This window comes from Ambystoma mexicanum, chromosome 1p (assembly GCF_040938575.1).
Source record: "Ambystoma mexicanum isolate Mex_15411 chromosome 1p, UKY_AmexF1_1, whole genome shotgun sequence".
Classification (NCBI taxonomy): domain Eukaryota; kingdom Metazoa; phylum Chordata; class Amphibia; order Caudata; family Ambystomatidae; genus Ambystoma; species Ambystoma mexicanum.
Window position 1 is genome coordinate 44900106 of NC_090921.1, and position 16712 is coordinate 44916817.

General features: G+C 46.2%; 1 protein-coding gene across 1 annotated transcript in view; it reads right to left on the reverse strand.

The window, feature by feature from the left end:
- LOC138576984 (uncharacterized) overlaps positions 1-16712 on the reverse strand; it is a 422688-nt gene that overhangs the window by 239547 nt on the left and 166429 nt on the right. Inside the window, exon 3 of the mRNA XM_069649631.1 lies at positions 1434-1520. Coding sequence (XP_069505732.1) covers positions 1434-1520 — 87 coding nt within the window. The remainder of the gene's footprint in view (positions 1-1433; positions 1521-16712) is intronic.

Below are 16712 nucleotides of genomic sequence, written 5' to 3' on the forward strand. Positions count from 1 at the left end.
TACTGTCTGGTTTCTGAGTAGGTACGGGAAGCAGGGTTCGGGAAGGCTGTGCTTCACAGTCTTAATGACAAATAGATACATTTGTACTCTCACCTGCAACGCAATACTGCTTTGGGAGTGTATCAAAAGATGAGGAATATGTGGGAGAGCACAATCCATTCGAAAAACAAATTACTTATCCCAGATAATGTTCTTTTGACTGGATGTTCCTCCCGCGTATTCCTCATCGCCCCTCCCTTCCTACCCCTCATTAGAATTTCTGAGTATTACACCTTACTTTCTTAAGTGCCTGGTGTTTTGGCCTCGGGAAAGCCTATGTTCTGATACCAGAGGGGTAAAAACTAGGAACTGAAGTAACGGCCGCGGTGCATGCTATATATGCCATCAGTGACGTCATGCTCGACAGCAGCCGAAGGCCATCGAGGGACAACGAGTGGATGATGCACAGCGCCCTCTATCGACACCAACATTTTCCAAAGGATCTGACGCTGGAAGGAAATATCAAAAGATGAGGAATACTTGGGAGGAACATCAAGTTAAAAAAACATTAACAGGGGTAAAATATGTGTTTTTCTCTATCTATGCCTCATGTTTTATTGTTAACATATTGTTAACCCTAATGAGGCCCAAAATATATTTTTGGCATTTGGGTTAATAAACAGTCCCCAGCTACCATAGAATATGGAACTGATTTAGCGTTGGCAGGTTTTTGGCACATCTGCCGGCGGTATTTCTGAAAACCTGTCATATTCAGAGTTTAGTATTGGTGAGGGGCTAACCCTGAAGTTGCTTTTTTACAAAACGTTTGTGGTCCATTTCCAACATTAGTGTGACGGTGGAAATGGATAATGTACAGTAGTGCTTCAAAACACTGCAGCACATTTTTCGTTCGGATGCATAAGAGTGTCAGGACTGACGCTTTTATGCATTACATGGGTAAGGCAGAGGGGCACCTGACATGACTACCTTTTTACCCCTTACTATGGCACATTGTCAAAACTGTGCTTACCAGCTACACAGTAAAAAAGTCAAAGACATGTTTCGGCTGTTTGGAAAGTATTTTCCTCTACCCCTGAGGTGGGCAGACATACAGCCAACTGACCACTCATAACGATCCATGATGTCTGGGTAATTGTGTGCTTGTCAAATCATTTTCTCTTAAATTTGGCAAATGTGGATGCTTGGAAACTGGCTCTGGATCTTTGAATCATTGAACTCAGCAGTAAGATAGATCACACTGCCAGAGTCTCCTCAACTTCCAGGGTTTAGATGTAATGCACAAACTTAGGGCTGATATCAATCGGATCAATGGGGTTTGCCAGAGACATTGCATCCCATATTAATGATTGGTTGTGGAATATCTTTTATATACATTAATGTGTTGCATATTGTGTAGCTAACAGTGGCAGTTTCAAAGCATTTATGGACTCTACCTGTTTTCTACCATTTGATGGGAACAATTTTTCGTCCGAAGGAGCATTACTTGAGTTCTTCTTGATGTTTTGCCGCGGGGTCTCCACCTTGTTATAGAGGTGCAGAAGAGAAGAAACACAAGTGATCAAATGTACAGTTCCATAACCTCTAATCCTCCTCTAATGTGTGGAACCTTAATATATATAACAAGATGAGATCATGAGATCATGAAAACTTGCAAATAAGCGACTTTGTTAGCCTAATCAATTATCAACCTTTTGGGCTCATTACAAGTTCATAAAAATGCCGATAATACCATTTACCAGCACTTTTAACGTTCCGGCCAAGAATGAGTTTCCCTTGCCGGAATTACCAGCACCAGTATCACCTCATCTGGAATTACCAGCGTCAGTAATACGTCAACAACAATACCGGATACCAGCACAATGATATCACCGGCTTATTACAAGGTTGGATTTGCTGGTAATGCTGGCTGATATTTGCTGGTAATACCAGCAAAACCAAGTCAGTAAATGGACACAGGTAAAGGAAAAATGGACACAGGTGCACCCAATCCACCCAGGTGCACTCAATGCATGCAGGAAGAGTAGGAAATAGCCACACCCTCCCCAAAAACACTTCCAAACAGAACTATGCTGCCGGCCATGGTTGCAACCATGGAGCCAAAGGTGCTGCATGGCAATCTACAGCTGCTGGGGCTGGTGTACCAGCCGAGGCAACCGGAGGCCAGGGAGAGATGGAGGAGGTGAATACAGGTGGCATGGTGGATGCATGCAGTGATCCCTCGCAAAAGGGCCACACCCTGAGTCCTCACTGACAGGCAGATACTAACCCTGGACCGTCTAAACAGGGAGATCATACTTGTTCTCCTGACTCACATGCAGATGGACATTAGTGTTGGTCCTTCACTTCCTGGCCAGTGCCACTGTCAAACGGGAAATTATATTGTGCCTCCTATTGTGATGAATATATGTATATTGGCCTACGCCAAGCTGCTTGTAAGCCACTTGTGAAGAAATCTGTGTTGCAAGGTCCCGACCTTAGAATCAATGCAAACCACCATTTTAGGTCAATCCGCCATTTTAGGTTCTCTCTGCAAAGTCACCCTATGAGCTAAAATGGTGGACAGTGTCATTCCGAAAATGTAACATGGCCGTCTTGACCTCTATGTATAAACTAATGTGTAACTTGCCTGCAGTACACTGATTAGGGTCATGAACTGAGACCTTGTCCTTCGTTGACCTGTGTGTAAAGGATTACTCGTGCCAATGAAGCTAATCCGCGAGCACATGTTACAAACAATGTATTCAAATACTGAACTGAGAACATTTGTTTAAACTACATTGTATAGATGTTTGAGAAGGTCTCTATAACAAATCCTAAAGTACACTGTTGCCATTGAGGCTTGTTGTCGAATGTATTAAAGACAAACCCTAAGTGTACAGATGTGTGAACTCGGCACAAACCCTACATCCATAATGTATTAACAAATATTAACTGTGAAATGGGTTGGACATCATGTTTTCAAAGGTATATAAGGTGCGACTATTCTAATGTACAGTCCCACTCACTGAGCACACCGAACCATGCTGGAGTTCGTTGTGTTGTACTGAGGGTCGATAGCTATCTGTTGTTTTGTCCTTTGAAACTGTTCAGTATAAAATAAAGATCTTTTGTAACCCGTGTTCGGTGTATTTCCTTTTGGGGTACTCAGCCTCAATATTTTCTCTTTGTTTTCATAGCACGTTATAGCACTGTGTGAGCACAGCATTTCGCAACCTGCCTTCTCCAGAGAACCGGTGCATGTACCGTAGCCACATCTGCGCCCTGTGGGCCAGCACACCGTCCTTCCCACCACCCAGACACAGCTCAATGCCACCAAGGCACGCTTCTATGCAATTGTGGGCATGCCCAATGTGGTGGTAGCATTGGACTATACACATGTTGTTGAGCTGGTGCCCCCAATCCCCAGAGGAGGTCTACAGGAACCGGAAGCAGTTCCATTCCCTAAATGTCAAGGTCACATGTGATGCACGACCATACCATCATGCACTGCTGTGTCTGATTTCCAGGATCAATCCCAAACGCAATGCGAAACAACATGCTGCTGGACTACATGGAGCTCTCCAGAGGTAAAATGACCTGGATGTGGGTGAGTTCATGTGCAATCCCATCTACATTGCTACATGAGTGCAGACAAGGGGGTAGGCAAGAATGCCACAAATACATGTCGGGAATGGTGACTGTACATGCAGGACCCAACAAAGCACCTCTACAATGACAGGTCAGAACGCACAGGAGTAGCGGATGACCGGGGATGCATCAGTCACTGACTGGGCCTATCCGACCCCGACAGGACAATCACACGCAATGCACGACAGGTACCAGAATGCAACCTCCCCCCATGCAATAGCAGTGAATAGGTTGACATGGCCATCTAGGGGAATCACATGTACGCCCAGGGGCACTCCCAAGAACCCGGTGTCAAGCCAGGAGATGACTGAAAGCAACAACAACAAAGACCAAAGTCTGTGTACAGTCACAGGGGACAACACATTGCAGTGATGCACAATTACGTGTGCCTATCCAATGACATGCACATGACTGGAACAGGCTGCCCAGGCGCACACACACCCGGCGTAAACTCTGGGGTACTGGCCAAGACTAGGTGCAGGGCTCACGAACAACAATGTTGCCCATGGCAACGTCATAAGTTGCCCCACCCAATGACACACACAAAAATGGAATGAGGCACTGCCAATCAACTACTGAGGGTCACTGCTCTGCTATCAGACCTGGCATGCACATCATTCACAAGTAATGACACACACCATCATGGATGCCACACAGAACAGCTTCACATGTGACCCATTCCCCTCAGGTATAACGCATGGGGGCAATGAACAGGCCCACACCACACCCCAACCCCTTGGTTTGGCGGCCTCACAGCCAGATAACAAAATGCAATGTGTGTTGGCCATGTGCTGTGTGCAAGTATATCCATGTCAGACTGGACAGCCCCCTTGGCATTCCAATATGTATGCAAGGACTGGAACGTGAAACAGTGTGGCACAATGTGTCAAGCACAGAATGACCATTGAGATGCTGCGTGCCAAACAATACCGCTGCCGGGGCTCACTAGTCACAGCTGTGTCTTTCCCCTTGTACATAACTCTGGATACCCTCTGTTTCTGTGGTTGATGACCCCTCTGAGGAAACGCCAGACGCCGCAGGAAATGGCATATGACAGGGCTCAACATAGGGCTAGAGTGGTGTGAGGGGTCAGAAAAGAGAGGCAGACACAAAGTTGTAATGTTTTCAATGGTATTACCCAAAGTGACCTTTTACAATTGACCTTTTGCACAATTGACCTAATTATAGTGGTCCTAATTGACCTTCTGCACAATTGACCTTTATATTATTTCAGTTATTTTATATATGTATTGGGTTGGTTTAGGATTATAAATAATATAAGGGGATTGGCTGGTGGGGTGGCAGGGGGTTTTGGATTGGCTGTGGGGATTGCGGGGGGTTTCCCCCCGCACATATATCCTAACTGACCTTCTAAATTAGGTAAATTCTCCCGAGGTCAGTTCTCCCAAGGTCAATTGTGAAACGGTCAATTAGTACACAACAATTTCAACATTAGCCGTTTTATTAAAAAGGGTTTGGATAAAGGCTTATTAGTTCCTATCCCAAAGAGAGATTCACTGCCTAGAAAAGTCATATTAAAGCAGGCTGACCTTGTGGTGTGAGAATCCTGAGGCCTCACACATACCCCCCTTCGATCCTCCGTTCAGGTGACCAGGGAAAGGCCATCGCTTTTGGATCCTGATTCTGGGGGTGGAAAAGCGAGGGAGGATCACCCTGGGTGAAAGGACCTTGGGGATTGGGGAGAAGATATTCACAGGTGAGACACGCTATCCCCCTTCCTCTTGTAAGGACAAATCTCACCCTCCCTTGGCCTTCATGGGCTGTTGTACAACATCTCCCCACATTTTCCCACATTCAAACTACTGTAGTACTGAGATGAGGAAGAGGCGAGTAGGAGTAGTGAACACTAGTCATTCATCTCACCACTCTACTACTGAGAAGAAGAAGAGACCTACAGAGCATTGTGAAGGTCAGGCTTCAAACTACTGTAGTACTGAGATGAGGAAGAGGCGACTAGGAGTAGTGAACACTAGTAATTCATCTCACCACTCTACTACTGAGAAGAAGAAGAGACCTACAGAGCATTGTGAAGGTCAGGCTTCAAACTACTGTAGTACTGAGATGAGGAAGAGGCGACTAGGAGTAGTGAACACTAGTAATTCATCTCACCACTCTACTACTGACAAGAAGAAGAGACCTACAGAGCATTGTGAAGGTCAGGCTTCAAACTACTGTAGTACTGAGATGAGGAAGAGGCGACTAGGAGTAGTGAACACTAGTAATTCATCTCACCACTCTACTACTGAGAAGGAGAAGAGACCTACAGAGCATTGTGAAAGTCAGGCTTCAAACTACTGTAGTACTGAGATGAGGAAAAGGAGACTAGGAGTAGTAAACACTAGTAATTCATCTCATCACTCTACTACTTACAAGAAGAAGAGACCTACAGAGCATTGTGAAGTTCAGGCTTCAAACCACTGTAGTACTGAGATGAGGAAGAGGCGACTAGGAGTAGTGCACACTAGTAATTCATCTCACCACTCTACTACTGAGAAGAAGAAGAGACCTACAGAGCATTGTGAAGGTCAGGCTTCAAACTACTGTAGTACTGAGATAAGGAAGAGGCGACTAGGAGTAGTGAACACTAGTAATTCATCTCACCACTCTACTACTGAGAAGACAAAGAGACCTACAGAGCATTGTGAAGGTCAGACTTCAAACTACTGTAGTACTGAGATGAGGAAGAGGTGACTAGGAGTAGTGAACACTAGTAATTCATCTCACCACTCTACTACTGACAAGACGAAGAGACCTACAGAGCATTGTGAAGGTCAGGCTTCAAACTACTGTAGTACTAAGATGAGGAAGAGGCGACTAGGAGTAGTGAACACTAGTAATTCATCTCACCACTCTACTACTGACAAGAAGAAGAGACCTACAGAGCATTGTGAAGGTCAGGCTTCAAACTACTGTAGTACTGAGATGAGGAAGAGGTGACTAGGAGTAGTGAACACTAGTAATTCATCTCACCACTCTACTACTGAGGAGAAGAAGAGACCTACAGATCATTGTGAAGGTCAGGCTTCAAACTACTGTAGTACTGAGATGAGGAAGAGGCGAATAGAAGTAGTGAACACTAGTAATTCATCTCACCACTATACTACTGACAAGAAGAAGAGACCTACAGAGCATTGTGAAGGTCAGGCTTCAAACTACTGTAGTACTGAGATGAGGAAGAGGCGACTAGGAGTAGTGAACACTAGTAATTCATCTCACCACTCCACTACTGACAAGAAGAAGAGACCTACAGAACATTGTGAAGGTCAGGCTTCAAACTACTGTAGTACTGAGATGAGGAAGAGGCAACTAGTAGTAGTTAACTCTAGTAAGTCATCTCACTAGTATAGTACTGGGAAGAAGAATAGACCTACAGAGCATTGTGAAGGTCAGAATGTCTCACTAATTGTGAACAGGAATTTGGGACTCACACCTGTAACCTGTCAGGTGGTTGCAGGTGTATAAGGGAGGAGACCAACAGCAAGTGAACCAGCAGGGAATACTGCATGTGAGGAGGCAGCCAATGTGGTTCCTTTGGGAGAGTCAGGATGCCTGGAAGCTGTGATGCCAAGGGCCAGGCAGGCCGCCAAAGGTCCACAAGTGTGGTAGTCTCCCTGGTCATAGATCGTCAGCCTGAGCTGCGGATCCAGAGAACAGAAGCAGCGTGACCGACAGCATCGCTGAGAGGAAGCAGAGCTGCCAGCGAGAGATGGAGAGAGACCCGAGTGTGAGCCGGGCTCACGGTTGAAGAAACACATGTCAGGGGAGCCGAAACTGAAAGCGCAGCTGCCTGAAGGAGACACCAGGGACCGGTGAGTGAAAAGGGAAGATCACTCGAACCAGGGCGCTCTTGTTAGCTGTGAGGAAAACCAAAGTGAGCTACCAAATAGTTAGGGAGATTTATCATTTTTATGCTTGATCCCCTCTCCTTTTTGCTGGACTTCTGGACCTTTTTTCTCAATGCTGAATGAGTGGAGCCTTTTTCCACTCTTTCATTCTTGTGGGCTCTGTCTTTTGGAGCTCTATTCTTTGTATTATACATGCCCAATGGAGTCTATGGGCCTCATTACGAGTATGGAGGCAGCCATGCCCTCAATAAGGGCATGGCTGCCTCCATACCGTGTTCCAGCACCGGGTTCCTTCAATGAGGAATAACCGGGTCATTCCAACATTGGAGGACACGGTAATTCCTCCTTGAAGGAACTGATCCCCATTCCCATTGAGCCCTCATAGGGCGCCCTCATAGGGCTCAATGGGAATGGGGATGGAGCTAATAACGGGCCCATTAATAACAGGTACGTTATTAGCTCCTTGGTCCCATTGCGGGACCCGGAAAGAACGTCTGGTTTTACCAGACATCTGTTCCGGGTCCCGCAAGGGAACCTCGTCATTGCGCACCCTTTATTACGGGAGCGCAAGCCTCGTAATGAGGCCCTATGTTTCCTCCATCATTTGTAAAGGTATTTCTGTATTTTACTATTGCAGCACACAGCTCCTTATGGGCAGTGTTGCTGGGGATCCTTAGTGTCCTCCTGTGAGATTCTTTTCTAGATCCTAGAGTTACTACAGTTCTTAAGGATAGACATCTCGCCTAAAAGTTTATAGTCTGAGGAATTGGCATACTCCACATTAATCGGAGTGCCAAAGGCGTATACAGTGAAAATAACAAATAGAAAATAAGAAAATGTATTAAAAGTAATTAAAATAACAGAAACATACAAATATATATAGTGGGTCGGTAAGGTTTTTACTATAGATGGGGAGGAGTTTGTGGTGGGGTAATAAAGCTAGGGAAACAAATAGAAAAGAAAGAATTTGATATTTTTTGTTATTTTTTATTCATTCAAAAATGAATCGCTATTTTAGAATTCATTGAGATCAAATGGAACCCCAAAGGAATACTTAGTATGCCCCTTCTCTCTGCTCCTGTGACTTTTAAGTCACATAGACACTCTCCTAGTTATGGCTGGTGGTAGTGGATGTGTCCTAACAACTATTGTGTGATTTTTCTACCTTAGCTATGGTCCAAAACCTCAGTAGTGCACAATAGGGGCATCCAAGTACCAACTTTGTCAGCCCACCTACCATTCTTGGGAGAGAAGACCTGTGTGTGTATTTTGCCTTTGACAGGAACCGTTGTGTGTCCCTGCCTAGGCTCCAGATTGTCTGGGCAGGCAGGAAGTTGGGGAGGAATGTTCCACCCCCCTGTCCAGAGTTCCTGAATGGGACCAGCTCCCACTGGGTGTCTGGCTTTCCTGGTTGGATGCCCATTTCTGTAAACTGCTGAGGAAGATTGCAGAGGAGTGAGTGCTGGAACTGTATAAAAGGTGAGGCTCCTGGAGCAAAAAGCAAGGTGACCACTGGAAGCTGAAGTAACTGAAGAACAAGATGGCCAGATACGCCTGCAGACCCTTTGCAACACTGTGAAGCGACCACTGCTGTCCTGACCCTGGTTTCTGTTCGACAGAGGCACTCCAAAGAGGACAGCTCCTTCCCTTTGACTAGTGAGAACAACCAGTCCCAAGACAACCTTTGATTTGAGACATCTCCCGAGGTCCTGTGAGTTTCCAGAGCTGCGAAACCCCAGTACCAGGAGACCTGCTGCCCGTTCCACGTGCAACATCGTGGAAAGGCTGTATCTGGCCAAATCTTTGCTGAGCCATTAAGGACACCCCAGAGATACGACCAACTTGCCCAGACCCCCTCAGTAAAGTGTGGGACTGTAAGAAGGGAAGAAGATTGACCTGGCGAATAGCGTTCTTTGTTGGTGATGCAGAATAGGTGCCAACATTGCAGAGTGCCTAGAGAAGTTGCTAAAAGTCGTACAAGAGGTCCTCCCTCAAGACTGCTGCTGAGAGATCCTGTCCATTGTCCTGCCTTTCGTCATAAGACCAAGGAATCCGGAGGTCAGGCCACAGTTGTGACATCGCAGAGCATCCACATTTTCTTCTAACCTAAAATACTGTGGGGAAAAAGCTATTGCTTACCATATTTCAGAAGGTTGCTTTAGAGTGTTGGAGTGCACGTAGCGGTGTCCAGGGCAACCCTCCATTACCTCCGACTCAAGCCGCTGCTTGTGTCCCTTTAGTGAGTCCTTTAACAGGGTCTCCACCGTTGGTTAATGTCAGGTACTGTCAGGTTGGAGTGACATATTCTTTTACATACAGTATCATATACTCATTTACATTGGGTCAGGGGAGACACATATTTAGTATAGAAAGGTTTTGGGAAGTTATTATGGGTTATATTTTTAAACAGCCAATTTTGCCCTTAACCTTCATTGCAGTCTATGGAGATTGCCCCAAGCCAAGATGGAGGTTCTCAGTCTAAATTCTGATTGGCTGGAGATTGTTTATAGGGAGGACAATGAACATTCTAAACTGCCTTTCATCATCCTTGCCCAGCTGAGAGGTCGTGTGCCTTGTTGCTCCTGCTTAACTTTGTCAAAGGTGACAAGTTTCTAGCGGTTGAGCGGAAGATCTGAAAGTATAACAGGAGTCATGTTTGGAGTTTGGTGGAGACACAGGACAGGAGTCAGAAACTTCCATTTATTCTGAGAAAAGAAGTTTTCAAGTCTCAATCACAAGATAAGTGACTTTCCATGTTTAGATGAACTTTGTAAAAAGGTTATATTAATTTAAAAGGATTGAAATCGCAAACCTGTATCTAAAAACTGAAGCGCGTACGTTTGTTTTCTTTCCTACATATCATTTCAAACTAGCGCGTGATTTTTCCGTTACCTTGAGCCTGCGCGTGTGACTCTGCGCGTGAGAGTGATGCGTGAGCGTGAACTTTTGACTCGCGTTTACTGTTCATATACGCGAGGGTTTTGCTACGTGAGTTCACGTGTGTATTTTATTACGCGTTTCGAATCTGCGCGTGCGCAAGAACAGATCTATGTGGAGCCTCCACGCAAGCTCTCAGAAGTGTCACATGATAAAATAAAAGCGCGTGTGCTTTTTTCCCGCGATTTGGTTTTTGCGCGTGTGCGTATTTTTTCGTGGGTTGGACTTTAGCGCAAGTGTCTTTAACTCGCGTCTTGGACTTTTGCGCGTGTGCGTCTTACCCGCTATTTGGATTTTCAGCGCGTGTGCGTATTTCCCACGACTTGGAGTAAAGCGCATGTGTTTTTTCCCGCGGTTTGGATTTTCAGCGCAAGTGCGTATTTCCCGCGACTTGGATTAAAGCGCGTGTGTTTTATCCTGCGGTTTGGATTTTCAGCGCATGTGCGTATTTCTCACGTCTTGGATTAAAGCACGTGTGTTTTATCCCGCGGTTTGGATTTTCAGCGCGTATGCGTTTACCTGCGGTTTGGATTTTTTGCGCGTGTGCTGGATTTTTTCACGTGAAGATTTCATCGCAAGTTTTAAAATCGTTCAAGAGTAAAAGACACTCTAAAAAGAAAATATAAAAATAAATACAAGAACTTAAAAGAACTTCCTTAAACTTATTTAAAGAACTTTAGACTTTGTTCAAGAATCTTGAGGTTGAGAAGACGAACTACAAAGTTAAATATTACATTCATGGACCTGCTCAGAAGGCTGAATGATCTTTAAGATTCTGGTCAACAAGTAAGGAAGTCTTGTCTGCTTATCACTTCTCTGGGCATTCTGAAGAGAAGTACCAGGTATGGTTTTTTGACTATTTTGGTAAATGATATAGAGTTTTAAGGTTAGTATAGTAACCCATTGAGTAATGAGGTGTATTATATGTTTATGTTTTTAACTACAGGTGAAGAACCAGCTAGTTGATAGCTTCCAGCCTGGTGTTTGTTAATTTGTCCCTTCCCCCTTTCCCCTGAAAGTGAGGTAAACTGAGCGGTTATATATATTATCAGCTCAGAGTGCCACATTTTGGGTGGATTGTCGGGGGTTCAGCAGCTTCCGCAGACACCAGGATCTCAGCCTGACAGTTAAGCTTTCTTGTGTCTTCCTTCCTAGGCTAGAAAGTATCCACAGGAACTTTTGAGCCCTCTACGAGCTACCTGTAGCTAGGGTTGCGTTTTGGACTTAAAAGACTTACTGTGCCGGGAAACTGCCTCTAGAACCTGAAGCTCTACTAGGATAACACTAACAATAACTGTTACCCTTCCCAAAAGTCACTGGGCTTCATTACGACCTCGGCGGTAGCCATGCCGCTATTGGCGGCATGGCTGCCGGCGAATCGCGTCCGGGTCCGGGTTCCCAGAATGGGGTATTACCGGGCCATTCCGAGTTTGGAGAGCCCGGTAATTCCTCCCTCCAGGGACCTGGGCCCAGACCTTCCCCATTCCCATTTCAGCCCCCATAGGGCTGAATGGGAATGAGAGAGGGAGCAAACAACGGGCCGATTACGAGTGGCCCGTTGTTTGCTCCCTCTTCCCCTCGCGAGGCCCGGTAAAGACGCCTGGTTTTACCCAGCGTCCTTACCAGGTCCCGCGAGGGGACCTCGTAATGTGGCGGAACGGGTTTAACGGTTCCGCCTCCTTTTGCGGAGCCCGTTAACCCGTTCCGCCAGGGTCGTAATGAGGCCCACTATCTTAAATGTGTATGCTGACGGAATGCAAATTATGTTTTACATTGTGGGCGCACATTTTTACTGATAAACCGATAAACCTGTTTAACTCCTGCAACAATTGTGCACGTTCACCAACTATCAACTAAGAAGTGGTCTTTTGAAAGTATTGAAAAGTATACCTTTGTGTGTTGGTTTATTGTACTAAGTATTTAACAGTGACTTTTGTGTAAATATAACAAATCTGTATGTTAATATAAATATGTGAAAGTGTTTCTTTGATGTGCATTACTAATTGGGTTCAGTGTACTTACCTACAGCTCACATATTTCTCTTAAGATAAGCCTGACTACTCTGCCACTCTACCAAGGTCCTGAGTTAGTATGGACTGATACTAAGAGTTGGAGTTCTACAAACCACTGGGGCTAGCTTACTAAAGTCTTACATCCAAGCAGGACTTTAGGAAAACGTCTCTAACATGAACTAATGTAGAGGAATGCAAAAAGTGAACTGAACACTAGGTAATGGGGTGGAAAGTAAATAAGAACTCAATACCGTACAAGGGGAAAAGTAACAAACCACAGATATTGAATACTGAACTTAGTGTGAGCTTTTGGGCAGAACTTTGCACTAATTACAAGTATGTGTGAAACTCATATATTGCTGAACTGAAAAGCAAACATGTATTGGATGAGATCCAGAAGGAAGCAAGTATGGAAAGGTATACGAACGCACGAAAGCAAAGTGGTGAAGGTACGAAAAACACCAGTAATTGAACTATATGTGAAATCACATTGTGGCAAGGCCAACAACTGACAAAGGAAGAAACACATTGGCCCTCATTATGGCCGCTGGAGTCGTGTTTTTTTCTGGCACCTGAATTTAGGGAACAACATGGTATTACAGCCCCGGTGGTCGCTGAAGCCAGGCACTGGTAACAGTTACTCCCCATTCCCATTGAGTCCCATAGGACTCAATGGGAATGGGGAGGACGGAAGCACCGGCACCGTGTGCAACAATGTCGGTGCTTCCGTCAAAGTTTGCGGGCTGGTGCCGTTCCGCCCGCCAGGTCAGACCTGGCAGATGGGACGGCACCCACCTGCAGCACTCGGAGTGTTCCGGTCCGGTAACAACAGTGCCATTAGCTTACCGGCACCATTGTTACCAGACCGGCATACTCATAATGAGGCCCATTGTGGCAAAGCCAAGAGGCTGACAAGGAGTCTGAACAATTATGCAGGTACAGATGCATAAGGAGCTGTGTGGGCTAAAGAGAGCCCAGGGTGTGACCGGTGATGGGTGGAGCATGTGGTCTGACAACTGCGCCTAGATCAGAGGATCCCCATGTGTGAAATCCAAAGAGGTTGCTAAAGTAAAACAAAGGAAAGCAATTTGAATAAACTATTAAAACCAGAAGGAGTATGAAGTTGGTTTGGAACTGTTTTTGAACCTTGAAGGATTGAGAACAAGTACCAGTTGAACTTGGGGAAGGGAACCCCAAGCTTTTGTGAAACTGTCTTTAACTTGTGGAAAAAAGTCATGAGCTTTTGTGAAACCGCCTTGAACTTGGGAAAGGGAGCCCTCAAGCTTTTGTGGAACTGTCTTAAACTTTGGGAAGGCAACCCCAAGCCTTTGTGGAACTGCCTTGAACCTGGGGAAGGGGAGCTGACAAGTAAGCCAGGAGCTGGAAACAGCTCAGGACTTTATTTGGAACACCTTTTATTTTATTGCAGACATCCCAACACATTGTGTAGCTTTATTTGTGAGGGCAAGCATAGGTGTTGGACACAGACAGACCTTTCAGTTGAACTTTCTGACTCAGATTGTTCCTTTGTTTCTTTAGTTGGGGAAATCTCACCTCAGCATAGGGCAAGTTAGGCCTTCAACCATCCTGACATTTAAGTTAATAAAACAATTCTACTTGCACTTTGAATCTGTTGTCTGTGTCCTGCTTCATGATGCCTTCACAAATGGTGTCAGGAGTGGGATGTGGCTCAACCGATATAAGTTGACGAACTCCTGAAAGTGACAAATTCACTAGAGCTTCCAATCTACTGCCCACTAAAACTAACCCAAAAATCAACTGGGAGGAATTGACAATACCAGGAGAGTCAGACTATGGTGCCTCTAATTATGAGAATAACTCTACGGGAGTTTAGACGACCAATCTTTTAAAGGGGGAGAAAGGGATTCCAAGATGGCTGCCAAAGGGAGGGCACCATGAACAATGCTCTCCCCCCCGACATGATTTAAAGGCTTTTCGTGTGATCCATTCCCTGGGTGTGACAGTTTGACAGGAGTGTTATCGACAACGTGATGGCACAAAAAGATCCGGACACCCCAGGAAGAAAAATGGAGTGGAACTGACCCAGCTGTGTGAAGGTGCGAGCAGAGAGGGGTATGAGTGTCTAAAAGGCCTGAAGACACTAGCAAAACAGCTCCAGAACACCCGCAGGTGAGAGACGAGGGACCGGTGGTGGACGAGCGTGAGAAGTCATCCCTACTGTAACACTCACCTGGTATCCATGGGGCTGTCACTCAGCCTGTTCTGACCTCTTATGACCTCGAACACCTCCCTGGAGTCTACTCGACTGGAGACTGGGCCTGAAACACAGGATTGGTAAAGTTTAACTCCATATTTTCTCTGTGTGCTTGAACCCCGTCTGCCCCGGGGTCCAATCCTTCCCTTTGATCCACAGCTCACCTTGTTTTCTTGGAAAGTGTGCTCTCCGTCCTGCTTTCAGTGCAGGGGCGCGTTGATTGATGCAGGCTCGTTGCTGCCTAGTTACTTCACTGGCAAGAGTCCGACAGGTAAGTATAATGAGTCTTTTGAACAGTTCTCTAACTTTGTTCCTTTCCTTCCTTAGATGATGGGCGGCATCCGGGGATGGCGACGTGCTGCTGAGATGAGTAGCGCTGAAGGTGAGTGAGAGCGCGATGTGCGATGCAACCCTTTCGTATTTGTATTGAACTGAGTTCTTTTTCTGTGTCGTTTAGGTGCTGCGACTGTTCAACGTGGATGCCGGTTATGAAGAAGAAATGCAGTGAGTAAGCGCGGTATGCGGCACCTCTAGATGTTTCCACGCTAACCTGGAGTGTCTTTTCCCTTTTGCAGATGGATGAGAAGTTCCGGAGATAGAGTTCCCCCAGAGAGGCTGTGATTCAGGTAAGCATTTGAAGCTCGTACAGTCTTTAAAAATAAGCGAAGATTTGCTGAATGCTTACTAATGCCTTTTTTCTGTTCTTTCCCTTTTCCTTTGGAAACGGCGTGCCGGCATGGGAATGACATCCGCCGAAGATGCCCGCAGAACAGAAGGAGTGATGAATGTTGGGCAGAAGTGCCGCAAGGTAAGGCTGCTCCTAACTGTGTTCTTGCTCTTGCAGGAGCTGAGCGCAGAAGAAAGATGCAGGCCTACTGGAGACCGAACCGAACACGGTGAGTGTCACGCTGTAGGTGCAGAAACCACAAAGCATGTTTCTCATCCTGGGCATGGCTTAAATAGTCTCTGGGTATCCCAGGTGTCTCTGGGCTGAACCACACCCTACAGACTAGACTGCACATGCAGTTCTGGGAACTGAAATATGTGGGGGCATCCATCTTGTCCCCATCAATGCACTACAAGTCCAATTTCCAATGTTATCCTATTGGAGTGAGTCAGTCTGGTGCCACAAGCACCAAGTTTGACTCCAAGGGGGTCTTTGGAGGGATGGAGAGGCTCTTGAGGGCCATGTAGGTGATCGTGGCCTGGCTCCAGCCTGACATCTTTGAGGGATGGGGACATGAGGGGCAGGAATCATGACACCTACGTCGACATGGGAAGAAGATAGCCCCCAATGTGAGAGGAGTAGCAGGGCATTAGGAGATGGGGTCCCCGAAAGGGGACTGACATTCGCACTACTAGGGAGGCGGTAAGACCACATAGAGTGCCCAGAGGAGTGAAGGCCTACCGCAAGGTGAGAGGAAGGATCAGCATTGTCTGGAGAGCATGGAACGGCAACTGGAGGTAGAGCGGAGCAGGGAGGTAAAGTCAAGCCCCAGGAGATAATCAAGGTAGAGGTGAGACGTGTGCCCTTGCTCCACTACTGACCCCAGTGCCCAAACATGATAACCCTGGGGAAGTAACCCCAAGAACAGGTGTGGAAGACACAGCAGGGAGCATTTTGCCAGTACATAACCACTGGAGGAGGCAGCTTGGAAGCCCGGGCCAGGGCACACAGAAAAAAGTGGGACACCCAACCCGGAGAAGGGAGAGGTGCATAAAGGCAGAAAGGAGGAGCCAGGAGGAGAGGAAGGAGAGAAAGGAAGACGCAGGGGAAGAGACCTCTGCAGAATAGAGACAAAAGAGCCCTCCACAGTAAATAAGAGCCAGAGGGGGGAAATATAACAAGAAACAGTCACTGGGGTCAGTAGAACACCAGAAGCTTATTTGAAGTGAATGAGACTCCCTGCAGGCAGGTTGAACAAAAGCCCTGAAGAGCATCTCTGCAACGGGACAGAAGGGGCACACGTCACAGAATAGAGGCAAAGAAGTGCAGGCTACAATCAAAGGCACCAAAACCCCCCACGAGGGCAC